This window comes from Halichoerus grypus, chromosome 6 (assembly GCF_964656455.1).
Source record: "Halichoerus grypus chromosome 6, mHalGry1.hap1.1, whole genome shotgun sequence".
NCBI lineage: Eukaryota > Metazoa > Chordata > Mammalia > Carnivora > Phocidae > Halichoerus > Halichoerus grypus.
The window spans coordinates 15,775,237-15,802,444 of record NC_135717.1 but is presented as its reverse complement, the minus strand read 5'-3'; the positions used below and the strand labels follow the sequence as shown (position 1 = coordinate 15,802,444).

The window sequence follows — 27,208 nt, the reverse complement described above, 5'->3', positions numbered from 1 at the left end:
TGTTACTTACAAATTATATTTTTATTCCCACACAAAATAGAATTGATATTCAATAGTTAAAAGCTTACATTCATTGAAGAGTTCATCTTAGCAATAGTTTCATCATCTGTTGGAAACTGATATATCTGGATGCCATTACTAACCAATTCACTCATTATTTTACACTTGAATTTCTGTAAATCATTTTTAGAAATTGTATCTGCTTTGGCAATCAGTGGTACAATGTTCACCTGTAAATAAAGAAGCAAACAAAATCTCACCATTGAGGATTTGTTGTTATTCCTGGAATTTTTATGTCAAAACCTCACAACCTCTGACAATAAATTTTTACAACTAGATAATCACTGGCTACTACCATACCTTCTTCACAAAATGGCTTTCCAAAATAATCATTACTTTTGAAGATTAATATTTTATCAGAATTCAGGTTTAGAAGTTTCAAATTTCTTTTCTCAAACTTTCTTACACTTTCAACACATTTGGAGTTAGTAAAATGTGAGTAGTAGAATAAGATAGTCAAATTAATTCATTATCAATTTAATTTCTTAAACTGAGTACTAAAAGTCAGAAGAGTCTTTCATCAATACTGTACACTAAATTAATTTTGTCCTTCTACATGTCATTCATTTTCATCACCCTCTCCATAAATCCATCTTTGTAGATATATTTGCTTGTGTTTTCCAAAGGCCACCTAAAATAATAGACCCTTTTTTGTTACCATACTCTGAAGACTGAGTCTATGTGTATATGTGTATAATACCTTGCTCACAAATATCTTCATTTGTAATTTGTAAAAAGGTACTATTTCTGTATTGCATATTTGAGGTTGAAATTTTATTCATAAACTTTTCTTCCTAGTTCTACAGTATGATCACTCCTGTCTCCATGCATTTACATTTTAATAAACTTTGTAGAAATTAAAAATGTGCAAAATTATAAAATATTTTATTACTGTTAAAGTATCTTATTAAATCATAGCTACATAATGTCAAGTTCTGTGATATAGTAAGAGTGCATAAAAGTCAGTTCTAGGTATATTGTTTTTGTTTTAGATTCTTCAAAGTTCATTTTAAAAAATCCTTGTACAAATCTAGGGCCTCAATATAACACTGATGTTCAAATTTTTATCTAATTTTAGAATCTTAAATAATACCTTCCACAGTAAAAAGCACACAACTACTAAGGTAGGTTCAAGTCTAACATAAATATCTTGGATTGTATTGCTGAGAAAGCTATCTTCTAATGATAGTAAAACCTTAACACATAACAAATGGAAATTTTCCATGTTAATAATTCTTTAGGTGTTCAGATTTGAGGAATGAAAGTCACTTATTGCAGAAGGGAACTAGGCAACCTAGAAGAGAAGACAACAGACACACACACATACACCACTGCTCACCCCTTTATGTAATGTTCCTGTAAAAAAAAATAGTAATTTTCTGTATCTGGAAATTGTTTAATGATAAGAGCTACCCATAAAATTAAAAATAAAACTGTGTGTCCCTGGCAATTGAATATAGTAATACTCAAGAAATTGAGGCAGCTCTTGATTTTAACTAGAAATCTAACTTCTTTCAACAACTTGGTGACATATAAGATTAGGTACAAATTTTTTTTTCCAGTTTGAACAATACATAGCAAAGGTCAGGCCTTCTTTGATAAAAACAAACCAAATTTTAGAACTTTTTCTCTCTTCAACTTAAGAAAGTGTAGAAAAGAACACATAACATAAAAGTTTCTTTCACATGTATATTTACCCTCCATTGGAAAAAATATATACATACATATTACATTCTGAATACTCTGTGATAGGACCACTAGCCAGGATCATGAAAACTTCATGATAGTCAAATTAATTCATTATCAATTTAATTTCTTAAACTGAGTACTAAAAGTCAGAAGAGACTTTCATCAATACTGTACACTAAATTAATTTAGTGGTATCACACAATCAGTGGTAACAGGTAATGTTAATGGGATTGTTTTATACTACTGTAGAATGAATTCAGTTTTAAAAATACAGCCAAATTACCACAACCTCTATGACTTTAATCACAAAAAAACCATAAATTTTTATTTTAATATTTTTTAACCTTTATCTTATTTTCCTAATACATACCTAATTAAATTTTTCTGGAAAGCAAACTAAGGTTGAAATTTATCAAATGCTATTATGTGCTGAATGTATCATCCCTCCCCAGTGCATATGTTGAGACCCTAACCCCCAGTATCTCAGAACAAGACTCTTTAAAGAGGTAATTAAGTGAAAATAAAGTCATTAGAATAGGCCCTAATCCAATGAGACTGGTGTGCTTATAAGAAGAGGAAACACAGACATATAGAAACATCAGATATGTGCAGAGGAAAGACCATGTGAGGACATGGTGAGAAGGCAGCCATCTATCACTCAGAAAAAGAGGTTTTAGAAGAAAAAAAACCTTGGTGGCATCTTCATCTTGGACTTCTACTTCCCATAACTGTGAGAAAATTAATTTCTGTTGTTTGAACTACTAAGTTTGTGGTATGTTGCAATGCCATCCCTTGGAAACTAAGAGCAGTGCTTTAAAGATTAACAGAAAAAATTATGTTTGGGGGTGCCTGGATGGCTCAGTTGGCTAAGTGTCTGCCTTCAGCTCAGGTCGTGATCCCAGGGTCCTGGGATCAAGCCCTGAGTTGGGATCCCCGTTCAGAGGGAAGCCTGCATCTCCCTCTCTCTCTGCCTGCTGCTCCCCCTGCTTGCACTATCTCCCTCTCTCTGTCAAATAAATAAATAAAATCTTCTTTAAAAAGAAAAATTATATTTTAACATATTAAAATTAACAAGTTCTTGTATGCAAATACCTTCAAATTATATATTATCACAAAATAATTATCAAATCTTGATAGACTACTGGATTTATCTAACACACCTTACTGTCAATGTTCTTCATAGTTAATAGATCAAGGGACTTCAGAGAATGTCCTGTAGGTGAAATGAAGTAAAGGCACACATGTATACGGGAATCATGGTAGTCAATGAAGGAACGTTTAATTTTCAATTCTTCTTGAAAATAGGCCTCAAATTGAGCATCTACATAGTCAACTACAGGCTGATAGCTGAAAAAAAAAAAAAAAGATTATTTCAACAGATTAGCATGACGGATTAATAACACCTATAGTCTGTCTTTTCACCATTTAATAAATAATTAATATGGGGGAGCTTGGGATGATGGTGGAGTAGAAAGACACTGGGCTCACCACATCCCATGTTTACAAATAAATATCATCCACATCCAAGTCAGTAAATCAGAGAGAGATCCAAAGACTGGCAAAACAAATTTCACAACTAAATATAGAGAAGAAGCTGCATCTAGGGCATGTAGGTGGCTCAGTAGGTTAAGCATCTGCCTTCAGCTCGGGTCATGATCCCAGGGTCCTGGGATCAAGCTCTGCGTTGGGCTCCCTGCTCAGTGGGAAGACTGCTTGTCCCTCTCTCTCCCCCTCTGCCCCTCCCTCTGCTTGTGCTCTCTCTCTTAAATGAATAAATAAAATCTTAAAAAAAAAAAGAAGAAGAAGAAGCTGCATCTGAAAGTTTAGGAAGGTCAGAAAGGTAGAGGAAGACTGGGAGGGAGCTGCATGTGCAGAGAGGGGAGAGAAATAGGTCCTTGCACCACGGAGCTCACAGAGGGAAGACAAATCCCCATATCTTTTGGTTTTAAAAACCAGAGGAGCTGAATTCCATGAGTTTGTATAACCACGGGGATTTGGAACCTGGAGCTTTAAATGCCAGCTGACTCAGCACTGGGCAAGCCCAGAGGGCTGGTAATAGCTGTAACAGCTGTGTCACTACCCTTAAGAGACAGCAGCCTGTGCATGGAGGTAATATAAAAAAAACGGCAGTCTACAAAATGCTGAGGGCAAACAGGAGACACATCTGTTTTTACTGATTTCAGAGCATGTTGGAGATTTCCCTGAAAATGAGGGAGCTGGCAGGTGCCACTTTCCATCATAAACACAGGGCCATTTGCAGGACCCTGGGGCTGCACAGACACTAGCTAACTAACTTATTAGCAATGTGCCATGCCCATGAGTTCTCCTGAGGACTCCCACACTCCAATGCTGCTAGCCTCAGCCCTGGGCTCAGGGAAAATTTCATTAAGTTGCATATGGGCCCTGCCCAGCTGCTGGGTTCACAGTCACCATTGCACACCTGACTCAGCTATGCCCACCTATCACCACACACAGTGCCCAGCAACCCACACCCTCTCACACTGAAGCCCAGCCCCCAGCTGCCCCTGCACTTCAAGGGATCCAGCATAAGACTATTGCATAAAGAAAATTTTGCTAAAGCTGCTGCCCCATCCCCAAGTTCTTCAGCAGGTGTAACCCCTAAGAGCTGCCTTGCCTAGGTCTCACTAACACCACAGAGAACAAGCACAGCCCACAATAGGCAGAGAGTCAGTGCAGGAGACTGAACTGAAAGGAAAAGTGACTCAGACACAAAAGCAGGATGTAAGCAACACACATAGGATACTCTACTGAAGTGTCAGTTTCCAGTACACAGGGGACACTGCACAGGGCCTCTTCATAAAGTCACTACTTTCAAGAAGAGAAGACATAGCTGACATTCTTAACACACACAAACAGACACCAAGAGGTAGACAAAATGAGGAGACAGAGAAACTTACATAAATTGAAAGAATAGGACAAGGCCACAGCCCATTCAAAGCAAAACAAATAAAAGAAACATGCCTGATAGAGAATTTAAAGCAATGATTATGAGGATTCACTGGAATTGAGAAAAGAGTGCAAGACATGAGTAAGAACCTTAAGAAAGAGATAAGGAACAAACAACAGAGCCAAAGGGCACAATAAACTAAAAGAGAAACATGCTTGATGGAATGAATGGAAGAAAGGAAGAAGCAGAGGAATGAATTAGTGACCCAAAAGACAGAGTAATGGAAGAAAGTAACCAAGCTGAACAAAAGAGGAAAAAAAAGAATTATGTAAAAGGAAAATAGACTTATGGAACTCAGTGACTCCATCAAACATAGTATCATCCATAGTATAGAACTCCCAGAAGAAGAAGAGAGAAAGGGGGCAGAAAATTTATTTCAAGAAATAATACCTGAAAACTTCCCTAACCTGGGGGAAAAAACAGACATATTCAGATCCAGGAGGCATGGAAAACTGCCATCAAAATCAACAAAAGTGGGGGGGAGGACAAAGATGGCAGAGGAGTAGGAGACCTAAATTACCTCTGGTCCCAGGAATTCAGCTAGATAGGGATCAAACCACACTGAACACCTACGAACTCAACAGGAGATGGAAGAAAAGAATAGCAGCAACTCTCTAATCAGAAAAGCAACCACTTTCTGGAAGGTAAGACGTGCGGAGAAGTGAATTCGAGGCGATATTCGGAAGGATAGACGGCGGGGGAGGGGGCCTCCATCGGCCGCTTCTGGCAAGTGATAGAACCACGGAGCACAAATTTGGAACTTTTAGAAGCTGCTCCACTGAGGGACGTCGCTCCAGTGGCTAAGCAGGGGGTGGACCCCTCGCGGGGCCAGTGTGGTCTCAGGACCCTCGGGGTCACAGAAAGACCGGGGATGCCTGAGTGCGGCAGAGCTCCCAGGGATCGGAGCAGGGAAGCCAGCTGCAGAGACGGAGCCCAGGCGTGGGCTCTCAGCTGGGGTTGTCATAAACCGTGATCCACGGCACAGTCGGGCCACTGCTCCTCCAGCAGGGACCCAACAAGCGGCAGATCTGGGGAGACTCCCCTTCCTCCCCCGGAGGAGCGGCGCGGGAGTGCACCGCAGGGATCTGCTGGGTTTGGAGACTCCACATGGGGTCGGGTGCCAGAGATAGAAATGCGCGGTCACAGGCTGGGTGAGCACGGAGTGAGGCCGGAGACCGGGGAGGCAGGAGTGATTGACTGCTTTTCTCTGGGGGCGCACTGAGGAGCGGGGCCCCGAGTTCTCCGCTTCTACGGGGTGGAGCTTGGGAGGCCACCATTTTCACTCTTGGCCTCCAAAGCTGTACGGAAAGCTTGCAGGGAACAAAAGCTCCAAGAGCAAAGCCCAGCAGATTACTTAGCCCGGACCCAGCAAGGGTGGGGCAATTCGGCCTCTGGCAAAGACATTTGGGAACCACGGCAACAGGCCCCTCACCCAGAAGATCAGCAAGAACAGCCAGCCAAGACCAAGTTTACCGATCAATGAGAACGGCAGAACTCCAGCGCTAGGGTAATACTGCACATAGAATTCATGGCTTTTTCCCCATGATTCTTTAGTCTTTCAAAGTTAATTTTTTTTTAACTTTCTTTATCCTTTTTTTTTTTTTGAATTTTTCTTTTTCCCTTTTTCAACCAAAATCTTATCAATCCCTTTTTTAAAAAATCTTTTATTTTTCATTTTTAGAATCATATTCTATCCCTTCATAGTAGTTAACCTTATTTTTGGTTTATATATATAAGTTGTTCTCTCTTTAAAATTTTGGGATACAGTTTCTTCTAACAGACCAAAATATACCCTAAATCTTTAGTGTATGGCTTTGTTCTAGTCTCCTGCCTGATCACATTCTCTCCCTTTTTTTTTTAAATCCTCTTCTTTCTTTTTTCAACCAACTTCTTATCTTATCAATTCCTTTTATAAAATCTTCTATAATTTTCATCTTTCCAGTCATAGTCTATCCCTTCATCGTATTTACCCTTATTTTTGTACATATATAAGTTTTTTTTTCTTTAAAGTTTTGGGAGGCACTTTCTTCTAACAGAACAAAATATGCCCAAAATCTAATGTGTGGCACTGATCTATGCACCAGCCTGATAATATTTGATCATATTCTGTTTTTTCTTTGTTTGTTTGTTTGTTAGTGGTTTTTTTTTTATCTTTTTCTTTTTCTTTTTTTTTTCTTTCTCTTTTCTTTCTTTCCCTTTCTTTTTCCCCGGTTTCAGGTCTCTTCTGATTTGTTTAGTGTATATTTTTCTGGGGTCGTTGTTACCCTGTTAGCATTTTGTTCTCTCATTCATCTATTCTCCTCTGGACAAAATAACAAGACGGAAAAAAATCAAAAATGGTCCAATCAAAAATGGAGGCTCTAACTGTTAGGATAAATGAGGCAGAAGAGAGAATTAGTGATATAGAAGACCAAATGACGGAAAATAAGCTGTTCAAAATCTTTGGGATACAGCAAAGGCAGTCCTAAGAGGAAAGTATATAGCAATACAAGCCTTTCTCAAAAACAAGAAAGGTCTCAAATACACAACCTAACCCTACACCTGGGTTTTCAATGAAATAGAAACCAAAAGAACAGTAGAACAGATCAATGAAATGATAAAACCCTGGCCAGACTTATCAAAAAGAAAAGAGAAATGACCCAAATAAATAAAATCATGAATGAAAGAGGAGATATCACAACCAACACCAAAGAAATACAAACAATTATAAGAATATATTATGAGCAACTATAGGAAACAAACTGAGGTTTTTAGAGGGGAGGAGGTGGGGGGATGGGTTAGCCCAGATTTTGAACAGTTGTGTTTCCATTTTCATTTGTTTCCATGAATTTTTTAAATTCTTCTTTAATTTTCTGGTTGACCCATTCATTCTTTAGTAGGACGCTCTTTAGCCTCCATGTATTTGAGTTCTTTCCGACTTTCCTTTTGTGAGTGAGTTCTAGTTTCAAAGCATTGTGGTCTGAATATATGCAGGGAATGATCCCAATCTTTTGGTACCGATTGAGACCTGATTTGTGACCTAGGATGTGATCTATTCTGGAGAATGTTGCATAGGTACTGGGTGTTATACAAAAACAATGAATCGTGGATCACCACATCAAAACTAATGATGTATTGTATGGTGACTAACATAACATATTAAAATAAAATTTAAAAAATATTAAAAAAAAAACCTTAAAAGCACACACAAATTTTTGAATTAAATTAACTGTCTTTTGTGGGCACAGGTCATTGGGCCACAAAACAATTACAATAGTAACATCAAAAATCCCTGATCATAAATCACCATAACAAATAGAATAATGAAAATTTTTGAAATATTGCCAAAATTACCAAATGTGACACAGTCACAAAATCACCAAATGCTGTCGGAAAAACCATATAGACTTGCTTCACAGAGATTTGCCAAAAACCTTCAATTTTTCAAGCAAACAAACAAAAACATATCTGACAAGAACAATTAAGTGAAGAGTAATAAAATGAGGTATTCTTGTACAAATAATGAGGTTAAATAAATAATCAAAAATCTACCAACATATGGATTGTAGAAATGTTCATCTCATGGATATGTGTAAATACCATAGGATGTCATTGTAAAATGACTTATTGCCATAGAACTTGATAAATGTTATAAATCACATCCTTCCCCCTAAAACAGAATGCAGGCTAACGGACATTTGGGGTCCTATTTGTTTATGAGGTGGTTGTTAGTTCTCACCCCTGTTCCCAGAGTTAATCCAAGTAGGTTCATTTACATATTCTAAAGGAAGAAGCTCATTAGCACAGTGTGTGTGCATACAAATTCCATTATGTTTGTACAGTAAAATCCAATGAATCATTGATTCTCTTGAGAAAAAAAAGAGTATATTATGTCTGATGAGCACATTTGGTGACTTCAGAGTATTCTATTTAGAATCTGTCTCTGATTTCAAGTAAAGGACTGTTTCAAACTGATCAGAGGAGGAGCACCTGGGTGGCTCAGTCGTTAAGCATCTGCCTTCAGCTCAGGTCATGATCCCAGGGTTCTGGGATCGAGCCCTGCATCGGGCTCCCTTCTCGTCGGGAAGCCTGCTTCTCCCTCTCCCACTCCCCCTGCTTGTGTTCCTGCTCTAGCTATCTCTTTCTCTGTCAAATAAATAAATAAAATCTTTAAAAAAAAATCTACCAACATAGAGAAACTCAGGACCATATGGCTTCAGTATTGAATTCTAAGAAACATTAAAGGAAGAATTAACACCAATACTTAAACTCTTCCAGAAAATTAAAGGGAAAACTTCTAAACTCATTTGAATGCTCAGAATTATCCTGATACAAATAATAATAACAATAATAATAATAACAATAATAATAAAGAAAAGAAATGACAGGCAATATCCCTAATGAACACAGATCAACAAAATACGTAGCAAACTGAATTAAATAGCAAATTAAAAGGATCATACAGGATCATAAAGAAGGATTTATCTTCAGAATGCAAGTGTTATTCAACATAAGGAAATTGATTTATAAACCCCACATTGATTGAAAAATAAAAATCATATGAGCATTTCAATAGTTGCAGAAAATGTATTTGACAAAATTCAACATCCTTTCATGATTTAAAAAAAATAACTCATGAAACTAGGTATAAAAGGAATTTATGTCAGCACAATAAAGGCCATAGATTAAAAGCATCTAAATTGTTGACTTTACTATAAACTGGTTAACTGAACATAATAAAAAAAAAATTAAATTCAAATCCAAGCAGCTTACACCCTAAAAAAATAAAAATAAAAAATAAGTTGTTGAATTTATAGGCATTGACTTATTTGTTGTATTCTTATTTTTTAATTTTTGTAAAATCAGTAATAATGTCTGCTTTTTTATTCCTGATATTGGTGATATTTGATTTCTCATTTCTTTTGCTTGCTCAGTCTGGTTAAAGGTTTTCAATTTTATTGACTTTTGTAAATAACCAGCAAAATTAATTTGCTAATTTAATTGATTTTCTGTCCTTTTTTCTGTTTTCATCAATTTCTACTGTAGTATAATTTTTCCTTTCTTTTTCTTGCTTTAGAGTAAATTTGTTTTTATTTGTCTAGTTTCTTAACATGGAAATTTACAATACTTGGGATTGTATTTTTTTTCTTTCCCCCCCCTTTTTTTCCTAACATAAGTATTTTATGCTATAAATTTCCCTCTAAGCAATACTTTTGCAGCATCCCATAGGGTTTTTTTAATTGTGGTAAGAACACTTAACAGGAGATCTACTCTCATAACAAATTTTTGAATGTACAATGAAGTACTGTTAAATATACTGTTAAATCTTCTTTCATACAGAAGACCTGAAGAACTTGTTCATCTTGCATAATTAAAATGTTATATCCATTGAACAATAACTCTTAATTCCTCCTTCTCCCCAGCCACTGGCAAACATTTTACATTCTTCTGAGTTTGATGAGAGGTTGTGATCAAGGAAGGTAATGCCTGAGGCCCATGGGCATCAGTCATAATTTGAATAGAAAGATATTTACATAGGATGTTTCTTTCAGAATTATCTATTAACCTGTTCATAACGGTTTTATGCATTTTTAATTATACACCATATAGTTTAAATAAGTTTGTTCTGTATGATTTCAAACATATTTTAATTACTACAAAAGTTCAGTAGTGGAATGACAACATAAGGTCTGAGAGGACACTTATTAAACTTATAATAGTGGCTATTTTTGGAAAAAGAAAAGGCTCAAAATACTTATGTTTGGCTAAGTGGGTTTTTATATCATCTGGTACATTTAAATTTTTACAGAAATAAATTTATTTATTACTTGGATAAGTGATAGAAAACAAGTAATCCAGCAAGTAAATAAAGATCTTATTTATTTATTTATTTATTTATTTGAGATAGAGTGAGAGAGAGGAGAGAGCATGAGTGGGAGGAGGGAGGAGCGGAGGGAGAGGGAGAAGCAGGCTCTCTACTGAGCAGGGAGCCCAACTCGAGGCTTGATCCCAGGACTCTGGGATCATGACTTGAGCTGAAGGCAGTCACTTAACTGACTGAGCCACCCAGGCGCCCCAAGCAACAAGTAAATAAGTGGGAAAATCTATTTTAAAAATTATTTAAGAATTCAATCTTATCTTATAAAGTAGGAACAGTGGATTCAATGGTGAGACCCAAAAAGATATGTCTGCATTCTAATCCATAAAACCAGTAAATTTAATCTTACTGACAATAAAGAGTGTTTATATAAATAAGATCATCCTGGATTATCTAGGTACATCTTATATCAAACAACAAATGTCCTTAAAAGAGACACAAGGAGAGCAGAAAAGGCTATGTGAAGATAGAGGCAGATGGGAGAGATATAGCCAGAGGAAATATCAACAAAGAAACTAAATTCCTTGAAATAAGAAAATCTTTTATAAATAAAATACGAAAACACTAACCTGGCTTCTTTGTTTATTTGATCACCATATCCCACTGTCTTCACAATGGTTAATTTCAATTGAACATTACTTTCTTGAAGTTCATATGTCTGAATTTTAAGTCCAACATTTGAGTAAAAATGTGAGGATTTTTTGTCTTTCAAATTAGCATTGAATAATGTGTCAATGAGTGTTGATTTTCCAATCCCAGTTTCCCCTGTAATAAACATAGATACATTATCTAGGGGCATGAGATGGCTGAGAAGAAGTAAGACACTTAACCCCTAAAGTGTTATAAAGGGTCTCAAATACATCAATGACTATAATATCCATTAAAGTATACATGCTTCTCTTGACTCTCTCAGTCATTAATATAATATAGAAAATATAAACACAAAGATAATCAGATTTTGAAGAGCACTGAAACCTTTAAAGAACAAAAGTCTAAGTAGTATGACTAACATGATGGAAACAAATACAGATCAACAGCCATGGTCTTGAACTAACAACACCAGTGTTATACTACTTAAGATAAGTTGAAATGAGCATTTCAAAAATTAATTAATAATTGAGATGAGAAATCAGGCACTTACCCACACAGAGAATATTAAAAGAGAATCCTTGTTGGATAGATCGGTTCACCAACTGATGAGGCAAACATTCAAAACCAAAATGACCAAGCATTTTTAAACAACGGACACTATCTCCTTTGGGCTTAAAAAAATAAAAATAAAATATTTAATTAGAATTAGTAATATCATTTAAAAATATAATTTTATATATGTTAAAGAAACTAGAATTATCATTTGAATATTGTAACTCAGACAATATTCAAATGAAGTAAATTTGTGAGCAAATAAGTCTTTGTACAAACACATAGATTTTTACTTCAATTAAAAAAATAGTAAATCTGGAGGAGGAAGTGGAAGATGGTAGTGGAATAGGAGGACCCTAGGTTCATCCTGTCTCACCAACACAAATAGATAACTATAAAATCATCCTAAATACCCCAGAAATCAATCTGAAGAAGGACAGAACAAACTCCAAAACTAGTAGTGTGAGTGGGGCAGGACGTGTGCCACCCACCCAAAAGGAGACCCACAAGAAAGAAATTTTTATTGATGGTTTAAGAAGCTACGGCTCAGCAATATGGCAGAGGAGTAGGAGACCTGGATTTCGTCTGGTCCCAGGAATTCAGCTGGATAGGGATCAAACCATTCTGAACACCTACGAACTCAACAGGAGATCGAAGAAAAGAATAGCAACAACCCTCTGAACAGAAAAGCGACCACTTTCTGGAAGGTAGGACGTGCGGAGAAGTGAATCCGAGGTGATATTCGGGAGGATAGACGGCGGGGGAGGGGCCTCCGTCGGCCGCTTCTGGCAAGTGATAGAGCGGCGGAGCACAAAATCGGAACTTTTAGAAGTCTGCTCCGCTGAGGGACGTCACTCCAGTGGCTAAGCGGGGGCTGGAACCCTCGCGGGACAGTGTGGTCTCAGGACCCTGGGGGTCACAGAAAGACCGGGGATGCCGGAGTGCGGCAGAGCTCCCAGGGATTGGAGCAGGGAAGCTGGCTGCAGAGACAGAGCTGAGGAGCGGGCTCTCAGCTCGGGGTTGTCATAAACCGTGATCCGTGGCACAGTCGGGCCACTGCTCCTCCAGCAGGGACCCAAGAAGCGGCAGATCCGGGGAGACTCCCCTTCCTCCCCCGGGAGGAGCAGCACGGGAGCGCACCGCAGGGATCTGCTGGGTTTGGAGACTCCGCACAGGGTCGGGTGCCAGAGACAGAAACGCTCGGTCACAGGCCGGGTGAGCACAGAGTGCGGCCAGAGACCGGGGAGACGGGAGTGACTGAAGGCTTTTCTCTGGGGGCGCACTGAGGAGCGGGACCCCGAGTTCTCGGCTCCTTCGGGGCGGAGATTGGGAGGCCGCCATTTTCAATCTCCGCCTCCAAAGCTGTACGGAAAGCTTGCAGGGAACAAAAGATCCGAGAGCAAACCCGAGCAGATTACTTAGCCCGGACCGGGCAAGGGCGGGGCAATTCCGCCTCCAGCAAAGACATTTGGGAACCACGGCAACAGGCCCCTCCCCCAGAAGATCAGCGAGAACAGCCAGCCAAGACCAGGTTTACCGATCAATGAGAACGGCAGAACTCCAGTGCTAGGGGAACACTGCACATAGAATTCAGGCTTTTTCCCCATTATTCTTTAGTCTTTCAAAGTTAATTTTTTTAACTGTTTTTTTTTTTTTCTTTTTCCCTTTTTCAACCAACATCTTATCAATCCCTTTTTTAAAAAATCTTTTTTATTTTTCATTTTTAGAGTCATATTCTATCCCTTCATAGTAGTTACCCTTATTTTTGGTATATATATATATATATATATATATATATATATATATATATATATATATATAAGTTGTTCTCTCTTTAAAATTTTGAGATACACTTTCTTCTAATAGATCAAAATATACCCTAAATCTCTAGTGTATGGCTTTGTTCTAGTCTCCTGCCTGATCACATTCTCTCCCTTTTTTTTTTAAATCCTCTTCTTTCTTTTTTCAACCAACTTCTTATCTTATCAATTCCTTTTATATAATCTTTTATACTTTTCATCTTTCCAGTCATATTCCATTCCTTCATCGTATTAACCCTTATTTTTGTACATATATAAGTTTATCTTTCTTTAAAATTTTGGGAGGCACTTTCTTCTAACAGACCAAAATACGCCAAAAATCTAGTGTGTGGCACTGATCTATGCACCAGCTTGATAATATTTGATCATATTCTGTGTTTTGTTTTGTTTTGTTTTTGTTTGTTTTTATCTTTTATTTATTTATTTTTTCTTTCTCTCCCTTTCTTTTCCCCCGGTTTCAGGTCTTTTCTGATTTGTTTAGTGTATTTTTTTCTGGGGTCATTGTTACCCTGTTAGCATTTTGTTCTCTCATTCATCTATTCTCCTCTGGACAAAATGACAAGACGGAAAAAAATCACCTCAATAAAAAGAACAAGAGGCAGTACCGACCGCCAGGGACCTAATCAATACAGACATTAGTATGATGTCAGAACTAGAGTTCAGAATGATGATTTTAAAGATACTAGCTGGGCTTGAAAAAAGAATGGAAGTTATTAGAGAAACGCTTTCTGGAGAAATAAAAGAACTAAAATCTAACCAAGTCGAAATCAAAAAGGCTATTAATGAGGTGCAATCAAAAATGGAGGCTCTAACTGCTAGGATAAATGAGGCAGAAGAGAGAATTAGTGATAAAGAAGACCAAATGATGGAAAATAAAGAAGCTGAGAAAAGGAGAGATAAACAACTACTGGATCACGAGGGCAGAATTCGAGAGATAAGTGACACCATAAGATGAAACAACATTAGAATAATTAGGATCCCAGAAGAAGAAAGAGAGAGAGGGGCAGAAGGTATATTGGAGCAAATTATAGCAGAGAACTTCCCTAATTTGGGGAAGGAAACAGGCATCAAAATCCAGGAGGCACAGAGAACCCCCTCAAAATCAATAAAAATAGGTCAACACCCCAACATCTAATAGTAAAACTTACAAGTCTCAGAGACAAGAGAAAATCCTGAAAGCAGCTCGGGAGAAGAGATCTGTAACCTACAATGGTAGAAACATTAAATTGGCAACACACCTATCCACAGAGACCTGGCAGGCCAGAAAGGACTGGCATGATATATTCAGGATACTAAACGAGAAAAATATGCAGCCAAGAATACTATATCCAGCTAGGCTGTCATTGAAAATAGAAAGAGAGATAAAAAGCTTCCAGGACAAACAAAAACTAAAGGAATTTGCAAACACCAAACCAGCCCTACAAGAAATATTGAGAGGGGTCCTCTAAGCAAAGAGAGAACCCAAAAGTAACATAGACCAGAAAGGAACATGGGCAATATACAGTAACAGTCACCTTACAGGCAATACAATGGCACTAAATTCATATCTTTCAATAGTTACCCTGAATGTAAATGGGCTAAATGCCCCAATCAAAAGACACAGGCTATCAGATTGGATAAAAAAAACAAGACCCATAGATATGCTGTCTGCAAGAGACTCATTTTAGACCCAAAGACACCCTCAGATTGGAAGTGAGGGGGTGGAAAACCATTTACCATGCTAATGGACACCAAAAGAAAGCTGGGATGGCAATCCTTATATCAGACAAATTAGATTTTAAACCAAAGATTGTAATAAAAGATGAGAAAGGACACTATATCCTACTTAAAGGGTCTATCCAAAAAGAATATCCAACAATTGTAAATATCTATGCCCCTAACATGACAGCAACCAATTATATAAGCCAATTAATAACAAAAGCAAAGAAACACATCAACAACAATACAATAATAGTGGAGGACCTTAACACCCCCCTCACTGAAATGGACAGATCATCTAAGCAAAAGATCAACAAGGAAATAAAGACTTTAAATGACACACTGGACCAAATGGACTTGACAGATATATTCAGAACATTCCATCCCAAAGCAACAGAATACACATTATTCTCTAGTGCCCATGCAACATTCTCCAGAACAGATCACATCCTAGGTCACAAATCAGGTCTCAACCGGTACCAAAGGATTGGGATCATTCCCTGCATATTTTCAGACCACAAAGCCTTGAAACTAGAACTCAATCACAAGAGGAATGTAGGAAAGAACTCAAATACATGGAGGCTAAAGAGCGTCCTACTAAAGAATGAATGGGTCAACCAGGAAATTAAAGAAGAATTTAAAAAATTCATGGAAACCAATGAAAATGAAAACACAACTGTTCAAAATCTTTGGGATACAGCAAAGGCAGTCCTAAGAGGAAAATATATAGCAATACAAGCCTTTCTCAAGAAACAAGAAAGGTCTCAAGTACACAACCTAACCCTACACCTAAAGGAGCTGGAGAAAGAACAGCAAATAAAGCCTAAACCCAGCAGGAGAAGAGAAATAATAAAGATCAGAGCAGAAATCAATGAAATAGAAACCAAAAGAACAGTAGAACAGATCAACAAAACTAGGAGCTAGTTCTTTGAAAGAATTAACAAGATTGATAAACCCCTGGCCAGACTTATCAAAAAGAAAAGAGAAATGACCCAAATAAATAAAATCATGAATGAAAGAAGAGAGATCACAACCAACACCAAAGAAATACAAACAATTATAAGAACATATTATGAGCAATTCTATGCCAGCAAATTAGATAATCTGGAAGAAATGGATGCATTCCTAGAGATGTATCAACTACCAAAACTGAACCAGGATGAAATAGAAAACCTGAACAGACCTATAACCATTAAGGAAATTGAAGCAGTCATCAAAAATCTCCCAAGAAACAAAAGCCAAGGGCCAGATGGCTTCCCAGGGGAATTCTACCAAACATTTCAAGAAGAATTAATACCTATTCTTCTGAAACTGTTCCAAAAAATAGAAATGGAAGGAGAACTTCCAAACTCGTTTAATGAGGCCACCATTACCTTGATCCCCAAACCAGACAAAGACCCCATCAAAAAGGAGAATTACAGACCAATATCCTTGATGAACATGGATGCAAAAATTCTCACCAAAATTCTAGCCAATAAGATCCAACAGTATATTAAAAGGATTATTCACCACGACCAAGTGGGATTTTTCCCTGGGCTGCAAGATTGCTTCAACATCCTCAAATCAATCAATGTGATACAATACATTAATAAAAGAAAGAATAAGAACCATACGATCCCCTCAATAGATGCAGAAAAAGCATTTGACAAAGTACAGCATCCTTTCTTGATCAAAACTCTTCAGAGTATAGGGATAGAGGTCACATACCTCTATATCATGAAAGCCATCTATGAAAAACCCACAGCAAATATCATTCTCAATGGGGAAAAACTGACAGCTTTCCCCCTAAGGTCAGGAACATGGCAGGGATGTCCACTATCACCACTGCTATTCAACATAGTATTAGAAGTCCTAGCCACAGCAATCAGACAACAGAAAGAAATAAAAGGCATCCGAATCTGCAAAGAGGAAGTCAAACTCTCACTCTCTGCAGATGATATGATACTTTATGTGGAAAACCCAAAAGACTCCACCCCAAAACTGCTAGAACTCATACAGGAATTCAGTCAAGTGGCAGGATATAAAACCAATGCGCAGAAATCAGTGGCATTCCTATACACCAACAACAAGACAGAAGAAAGAGAAATTAAGGAGTCGATCCCATTTACAATTGCACCCAAAACCATAAGATACCTAGGAATCAATCTAACCAAAGAGGCAAAGAATCTGTACTCAGAAAACTGTAAAATACTCATGAAAGAAATTGAGGAAGACACAAAGAAATGGAAAGAAACGTTCCATGCTCATGGATTGGAAGAACAAATATTGTGAAGATGTCAATGCTACCTAGAATAATCTACACATTCAATGCAATCCCCATCAAAATACCATCAACTTTTTTCAAAGAAATGGAACAAATAATCCTAAAATTTGTATGGAACCAGAAAAGACCCCGAATAGCCAGAGGAAGGTTGAAAAAGAACAGCAAAGCTGATGGCATCACAATTCCGGACTTCAAGCTGTATTACAAAGCTGTCATCATCAAGACAGTATGGTACTAGCACAAAAACAGACACATAGATCAGTGGAACAGAATAGAGAGCCCAAAATGGACCCTCAACTCTACGGTCAACTAATCTTCAACAAGGCAGGAAAGAATGTCCAGTGGAAAAAAGACAGTCTCTTCAACAAATGGTGTTGGCAAAATTGGACAGCCACATGCAGAAGAATGAAACTGGACCATTTCCTTACACCACACACAAAATAGACTCAAAATGGTTGAAAGACCTAAATGTGAGACAGGTGTCCATCAACATCCTAAAGTAGAACACAGGGAGCAACCTCTTCGACCTCAGCTGCAGCAGCTTCTTCCTAGAAACATCTCCAAAGGCAAGAGAAGTAAGGGCAAAAATGAACTATTGGGATTTCATCAAGAGAAAAAGCTTTCGCACAGCAAAAGAAACAGTCAACAAAACCAAAAGACAACTGACAGAATGGGAGAAAATATTTGCAAATGACATATCAGATAAAGGGTTAGTATCCAATATCTATAAAGAACATCTTAAACTCAACACCCAAAGAACAAATGATCCAATCAAAAATGGGCAGAAGACATGAACAGACATTTTTCCAAAGAAGACATCCAAATGGCCAACAGACACATGAAAAAGCACTCAACATCGCTTGGCATCAGGGAAATCCAAATCAAAACCTCAATGAGATACCACCTCACACCAGTCAGAATGGCTAAAATTAACAAGTAGGAAACGACATATGTTGGCAGGGATGCAGAGAAAGGGGAACCCTCCTACACTGTTGGTGGGAATGCAAGCTGGTGCAGCCACTCTGGAAAACAGTATGGAAGTTTCTCAAAAAGTTGAAAATAGAGCTACCCTATGATCCAGGAATTGCACTACTGGGTATTTACCCCAAAGATACAAATGTAGGGATCTGAAGGGGTACGTGCACCCTGATGTTTATAGCAGCAATGTCCACAACAGCCAAACTATAGAAAGAGCCAAGATGTCCATCGACAGATGAATGGATAAAGAAGATGTGGTATATATATACAATGGAATATTATGCAGCCATCAAAAGGAATGAAATCTTGCCATTTGCAACGACATGGATGGAACTGGAGAGTGTTATGCTGAGCAAAATAAGTCAATCAGAGAAAGACATGTATCATATGATCTCACTGATATGAGGAATTCTTAATCTCAGGAAACAAACTGAGGGTTGCTGGAGTGGTGGGGGGTGGGAGGGATGGGGTGGCTGGGTGATAGACATTGGGGAGGGTATGTGCTATGGTGAGTGTTGTGAATTGTGCAAGATTGTTGAATCACAGATCTGTACCTCTGAAACAAATAATACAGTATATGTTAAAAAAAAAAAAGGAAGAAGATAGCAGGAGGGGAAGAATGAAAGGGGGGGAATTGGAGGGGGAGATGAATCATGAGAGACGATGGACTCTGAAACACAAACTGAGGGTTCTAGAGGGGAGGGGGGTGGGGGAATGGGTTAGCCTGGTGATGGGTATTAAAGAGGGCATGTTCTGCATGGAGCACTGGGTGTTATATGCAAACAATGAATCATGGAACCCTACATCAAAAACTAATGATGTAATGTATGGTGATTAACATAACATAATAATTTTAAAAAAAGAAAAAAAAAAAAAGAGCTTCCAGGACCGGCAGACTGAAAGAATATGAGACCACCAAGCCAGTCCTGCAAGAAATATTAAGGGGGATTCTATAAAAGAAGAAATACCCCAAGAATAATGTAGACAATCTATAGAAACAGGGACTTTACAGGCAATATGATGGCACTAAATTCATATCTTTCAAAAGTTACTCTCAGAGTGAATGGCCTAAATGCGCCAATGAAATGGCACAGGGTTTCAGATTGTATAAAAAGACAGGATCCATCCATATGCTGTCTACAAGAGGCTTTTTTTGAACCTAAAGACACCTCCAGATTGAACGTGAGGGGATGGAGAAGCATTTATCATGCCAATAAACCTCAAAAGAAAGCTGGGGTGGCAATTCTCATATCAGACAAATTAGTTTTTAAACCAAATACTGTAGTAAGAGATGTAGAGGAACTCTATATCATACTTAAAGGGGCTATCCAACAAGAAAATCTAACAATTGTAAATATCTATGCCCCCAACATGGGAGCAGCCAACTACATAAGCTACCTATTTACCAAAATAAAGAATCATATTGATAATAATACATTAATAGTAAGAGACCTCAACAGTCCACTCACAGCAATGGACAGATCATCTAAGCAGAGATCAACAAAGAGGCAAGAGCTTTGAATGACACATTGTACCAAATGGACTTCATAGGTATATACAGAACATTTCACCCTAAAACAAAAGAAAACTCATTCTTCTCGAGTGTACATGGAACTTTCTCCAGAATAGACCACATACTGGGTCAGGTCTCAACTGATACCAAAAGACTGAGATTATTCCCTGCATATTTTCAGACCACCATGCATTGAAACTAGAACTCAACCACAAGGAAAAATTTGGAAGGAATGCAAATACCTGGAGGTTAAAAAGCATCCTGTTAAAGAATGGATGGGTCAACCATGAAATTAAAGAAGAACTTAAACAATTCATGGAAACTAATGAGAATGAAAACATATCGGTCCAAAACCTATGGGATACTGCAAAAGTGATCCTAAGCAGGAAATACATAGCCATCAAAGCCTCTCTCAAAAAAGTAGAAAAATCCCAAATACATAAGCTTACCTAAGAATCCTAAAGAATCTGGAGAAAGAACAGCAAGTAAAACCTAAATCAAGCAGGAGAAGAGAAATAATAAAGATTAGAGCAGAAACCAATGAAATAAAAACTACAACAGTAGAAGATATCAATGAAACTAGAAGTTGGTTCTTTGAAAGAATTAATAAGATAGATAAACCACTGGCCAGATTTATCCGAAAGAAAAGAAAAAGGACCGAAATTAATAAAATTATGAATGAAAGGGGACAGATCATGACTAACACCAAGGAAATAGAATTATTAGAAATTATTACCAGCAACAATATGCCTACAAATTAAGCAACCTGGAAGAAATGGATACGTTCCTGGAAACTTATAAACTACCAAGACTGAAACAGGAAGAAATAGACAATCTGAATAGACCATTAACCAGTAACGAAATTGAAGCAGTAATCAAAAATCTCCCAAAAAAACAAGAGTCCAGGTCCAGGTGCCTGCCCAGGGAAATTCTACCAAACATTTAAAGAAGAAATCATACCTATTCTACTGAAGCTGTTTCAAAATAGAAACAAAAGGAAAACTTCCAAACTCGTTCTATGAAGCCACAATTACCTTGATCCCAAAACCAGGCAAAGACCCCATCCAAAAGGAGAATTACAGACCAATATCCCTGATGAACATAGATGCCAAAATACTCAACAAGATCCTAGCCAATAGGATCCAACAGTACATTGAAAGGATTATCCATCATGACCAGGTGGGATTCATTCCTGGGATGCAACCGTGGTTCAACATTCTCAAATCAATCAACATCATAGAGCACATTAATAAAGAAAAGACAAGAACCATACGATCCTCTCAATTGATGCAGAAAAAGCATTTAACAAAATGCAGCATTCTTTCCTGATTAAAACTTTTCGGAGTGTAGGAATAGAGGGAACATACCTCATTATCATAAAAGCCACCTATGAAAAACCCACAGCAAATATTCTCAATGGGAAAAACAAAGCTTTTTCCTTAAGGTGAGGGACTCGACAGGGATGCCCACTCTCACCACTTTTGTTCAACATAGTACTAGAAGTCCTAGCCTCAGCAATCAGACAACAAAAAGAAATAAAAGTTATTCAAACTGGCAAAGAAGAAGTCAAACTCTCTCTCTTCCCAGATGACATGATACTTTCTGTGAAAATCCCAAAAGACTCCACCCCCAAATTACTAGAACTCATACAGCAATTCAGCAATGTGGCAGGATAAAAAAATCAATGCACAGAAGTCAGCTGCATTTCTATACACAATCAGACTGAAGAAACAGAAATTTTAAAAATTGAACGCATTTACAATAGCACCAAAAACCATAAGATACCTAGGAATAAACCTAACCAAAGAGGTAAAGGATCTATACTCAAGAAACCACAGAGCACTTATGAAAGAAATTGAGGAAGACACAAAAAGAGGGAAAAACATTCCATGCTCATGGATAGGAAGATAAAACATCGTTAAAATGTCTATGCTGTCCAGAGCTGTGTACACTTTCAATGCCATCCCTATCAAAATACCTTTGGCATTTTCCACAGAGTTGGAACAAACAATCCTAATGAAACCAGAAAAGACCCTGAATTGCCAGGGGATTGTTGAAAAAGAAAACCAAAGCGGGAGGAATCACAATGCCTGACTTCAAGCCATATTACAAAGCTGTGATCACCAAGACAGCATGGTATTGGCACAAAAACAGACATATAGATCAATGGAACAGAATAGAGAGCCCAGATATGGACCTCAACTCTATGGTCAACTAATCTTCGACAAATCAGAAAAGAACATCCAATGGAAAAAAGAGAGTCTCTTCAACAAATGGTGTTGGGAAAATTGGACAGCCACATGCAGAAGAATGAAACTGGACCATTCTCTTACACCATACACAAAGATAAATTAAAAATGGATGAAAGACCTAAATGTGAGACAGGAATCCATCAAAACCCCCAGAGAAGAACATAGGCAATAACCTCTTCAACATAGGCCACAGCAACCTTTTTCAAGACATTTCTCTAAAGGCAAGGGAAGCAAGGGCAAAAATGAACTATTGGGATTTCATCAGGATAAAAAACCTTTTGCACAGCAAAGGAAACAGTCAACAAAACTAAGAGGCAACCCACGGAATGGAAGAAGATATTTGCAAATGACATATCAGATAAAGGGCAGGCATCCAAGATCTATAAAGAACTTCTCAAACTCAACACCCAAAAAACAAATAATCCAGTCAAGAAATGGGCAGAAGACATGAACAGACACTTCTCCCAAGAAGACATACAAATGGCTAACAGACACATGAAAAAATGTTCAACATCACTAGCCATCAGGGAATAAAATCAAAAGGACAATGAGATACGACCTTACACCAGTTAAAATCGCAAAAATTAACAAAACAGGAAACAACAAGTGTTGGTGAGGATGTGGAGAAAGGGGAACCCTCTTACACTGTTGGTGGGAATGCAAGCTGGTACAGCTACTCTGGAAAACATTATGGAGCTTCCTCAAGATGTTAAAAATAGAGCTACCCTACTACCTAGCAATTGCACTACTAGATATTTACCCCAAAGATACAGAGGTAATGAAAACAAGGGGCACATGCACCCGAATGTTCATAGCAGCAATGTCCACAATAGCCAAACTGTGGAAGGAGCCGAGATGCCCTTCAACAGATGAATGAATAAATAGATGTGGTTCATATGTACAATGGAGTATTACTCAACTATCAGAAAGGATGAATACCCACCATTTACATCGACATGGATGGAACTGGAGGGGATTATGCTAAGTGAAATAAGTCAAGCAGAGAAAGGCAATTATCATATGATTTCACTCATATGTGGAATATAAGGAATAGCATGGAGGACCACAATGGAAGGGAGGGAAAACTGAATGGGAAGAAATCAGAGAGGGAGACAAACAGTGAGAGACTCTAGACTCTGGGAACCAAACTTAGGGCTACAGAAGGGAGCGGGAGCAGGGTGGGGTAACTGGATGATAGGTAAGGAAGGCACATGTGGTGATGAGCACTGGGAGTTATATATAACTAATGAATCATTGAACACTACACGTGCCCCACTATAGAAAACACTACATCAAAAACTAATGATGCTGGCTAATTGAACATAGTAATAAAAAAAATAATAAATTTTTAAAAACTGCTTTTGCACAGCAAAAGAAACAGTCAACAAAACCAAAAGACAACCGACAGAATGGGAGAAGATATTTGCAAATGACATATCAGATGAACAGCTAGTATCCAAGATCTATAAAGAACTTATCAAACTCAACACCCAAAGAACAAATAATCCAATCAAGAAATAGGCAGAAGACATGAACAGACATTTTTCCAAAGAAGATATCCAAATGTCCAACAGACATGAAAAAGTGCTCAACATCCCTCGGCATCAGGGAAGTACAAATCAAGACCACAATGAGAGACAATCTGTGGTTGTCTCACACCAGTCAGAATAGCTAAAATTAACAAGTCAGGAAATGACAGATGTTGGCAAGGTTGCGGAGAAAGGGGAACCCTCCTATACTGTTGGTGGGAATGCAAGCTGGTGCAGCCACTCTGGAAAACAGTATGGAGGTTCCTCAAAAAGTTGAAAATAGAGCTACCCTACGACCCAGCAATTGCACTACTGGGTATTTACCCGAAAGATACAAATGTAGTGATCTGAAGGAGCACCTGCACCCCAATGTTTAGAGCAGCAATGTCCACGATAGCCAAACTATGGAGCCCAGATGTCCATTGACAGATGAATGGAGAAAGAAGATGTGGTATACATATATTCAAATATATACAATGGAATATTACACAGCCATTAAAATGAAATCTTGCCATTTGTAATGATGTGGATGGAACTAGAGGGTATTATTCTAAGCGAAATAGGTCAATCAGAGAAAAACAATTATCATATGATCTCACTGATGTGCAGAATTTAAGAAACAAGGCAGAGAATCATAGGGGAAGGGAAGAAATGAAACAAGATGAAACCAGAGAGGGAGACAAACCAGAAGAGACTCTTAATCTTAGGAAACAAACTGAGGGTTGCTGGAGGGTAAGGGAGTGGGGGGAATGGGGTAGCTGGGTGATGGACACTGGGAAGGTATGTGTTGTGGGGACTGCCGTGTGTTGTGTAAGACTGATGAATCACAGACCTGTACCTCTGAAACAAAAAATACATTATAAGTTAATTAAAAAAATTTTTTTTAAAGATCATAGAGGAGAACACAGTCAGTAACCTCTTTAACATTAGCTATAGCAACTTCTTTCTAGATATGAGGCAAGAGGAACAAAAGCAAAAATAAACTACTGGGACTTCATCAAAATAAAAAGCTTCTGCACAGAGAAGGAAACAATCAACAAAATGAAAAGGCAACCTATGAAATAAGAGAAGATATTTGCAAATGACATATCTGATGAAGGGTTAGTATCCAAAATATATAAGGAACTTATAAAACTCATGCCTGAAATACAAATAATCCAGTTAAAATTAGGCAGAAGACATGAATAGACATTTTTTCCAAAGAAGACATCCAGATGACCAACAGGCACATGAAAAGATATTCAACATCACTCATCATCAAGGAATTACAAATCAAAACTACAATGAGATATCACCTCACACCTGGCAGAATGGCTAAAATTAACAATATAGGAAACAACAGGTTTTGGTGAGGATGTAGAGAAAGGGGAACCCTCTTACACTGTTAGTGTGAATATAAACTGGTGAAGCCACTCTGGTAAACAGTATGGAGGTTCTCAGAAAGTTAAAAATAGAACTATCCTACAATCCAGCAATTGCACTACTAGGTAGTTACACAAAGAATACCAAAATACTGATCTGAAGGGATACATGTACCCCAATGTTTATAGCAACACTATCAACAATAGCCAAATTATGGAAGGAGACCAAATGTCCATCAACTGATGAATGGATAAAGATGTGGTATATATACACAATGGAATATTACTCAGCCATTAAAAATAATGAAATCATGCCATTTGCAATGACATGGAAAGAGTTAAAGAGTATTATGTTAAGCGAAATAAGTCAGTTCAGAGAAAGACAAATACCATATTTCACTCATATGTGGAATTTAAGAAACAAAACAAATGATCATAAGGGGAAAAAAGAGAGGCAAGCCAAGAAAAGGACTCTTAACTATAGAGAAGAAACTGATGATTACCAGAGGGAATTTGGGTGGGAGGATGTGGTAAATAGGTGATAGGGATTAAGGAGGGCACTTGTTTTAATGAGCACCAAGTGTTGTATGTAAGTGTTGAATCACTAAATTCTACACATGAAACTAATATTACACTGTATGTTAACTAACTGGAATTTAAATAATAATTTGGGGGAGAAAAGAAGTGGTATATTTATATGCAATGGAATATTACTTGACCATGAAAAAGAATGAGGTGTTGTCATTTGTAGCAACATGGATGGACTTGGATGGTATAAAGCTAAGTGAAATGAGTCACTAAGAGAAAAACGTGTGCCATATCATTTTATTTATATCTGGAATTTAAGAAACAAAGCACACAAAGAAAAAAGGACAAACAAAAAATAGACTCTTAAATACAGTGAAGAAACTGGTGGTTCTCAGAAAAAAGATGGGTGGGGGGGTGGGGAAATAAGTAAAAGGGACTAAGAGTACATTTATCATTATGAGTACTGAGTAATGTATTGAATTTGGTATACCTGAAACTAATATAACACTGCATCTTAATTACACTTCAATAAAAACAATTAAGTGAGTTTACTTAAGCTTTAAATCCAATACAGGAGAGAGATTAAAAAAAAAAAAAACCTAGGCATCCTCACATTATGATGGTTATAGTGTAAATTGGCATAATATCTTTATAGAGTGATTTGGTCATTACTATCAAATTTTAAATTGTGTATATTTTCTGACCCAACAATTCCATTTCTAGCAGAGTATTCAAACATATACATGAAAAAGAATGTAGAAGTATACTAAATGCAGCATTATATGGAATTGGGAAGAAGAAAGAAGGAGAAGAAGGAGAAGGAGGAGGTGGGGGAAGAAAGGAAAAAAGAAAAAAAAAGCAGAAGTTACCTTATCACTACCTAGAGGGGACCGGTTATTGAAGAAAAGTACATTCATAACAGCTCTGTACTAGAAAGTACAGAGCTATTAAAAAGAATAAGGTTGATCTATGTGCTGATATGAAAAGTTGTCCAAAGATTAGTTATTGCTGGTAAAACAACAACAACACCTAGATTGAGAGAAGTGTTTTCTCTTTCCTATTGTTTGAGCATGATAATTTTAATATTTAAATGAGAGAATAAACTAGTTGCCAATTGTAAAAGGGTTCCAAAAAAAGATGCTGTAAGATTACTTGCTAAAAGTGTAGCAAGGGGCGCCTGGGTGTCTCAGTCATTAAGCGTCTGCCTTCGGCTCAGGTCATGATCCCAGGGCCCTGGAACCAAGCCCCACATTGGGCTCCATGCTCAGCGGGAAGTCTGCTTCTCCCTCTCCCACTCCCCCTGCTTATGTTCCTTCTCTCACTTTGTCTCTGTCAAATAAATAAATAAAATCTTTTTTAAAAAGATGTGTAACAAGCATTTATATATCAGATTAAAGTCTGACTATTGGCCTTTCAGATCCCTTTTAATTCTAAAATTGTATTATTTTAATATCATGTAAACAAAGGAGCGTTCACCATGATTTAATGCAAAGGGGGGGACCAAAGATAATATGGAATGAACATAAGTCAGTGGTTTAGTTTCTGAAAC

The 27,208-nt window shown here is 37.6% G+C and overlaps 1 protein-coding gene across 1 annotated transcript in view; it reads right to left on the bottom strand.

Annotated features, from left to right (window-relative positions):
• The window catches only part of SEPTIN14 (septin 14), a 73,730-nt gene that overhangs the window by 31,946 nt on the left and 14,576 nt on the right, over positions 1-27,208 (bottom strand). The window contains exons 2-5 of the mRNA XM_078074020.1: positions 11,716-11,836; positions 11,144-11,339; positions 2,910-3,096; positions 69-230 (exon numbers count right to left, since the gene is read on the bottom strand). Of these exons, the coding sequence (XP_077930146.1) occupies positions 69-230; positions 2,910-3,096; positions 11,144-11,339; positions 11,716-11,836 (666 nt within the window). The remainder of the gene's footprint in view (positions 1-68; positions 231-2,909; positions 3,097-11,143; positions 11,340-11,715; positions 11,837-27,208) is intronic.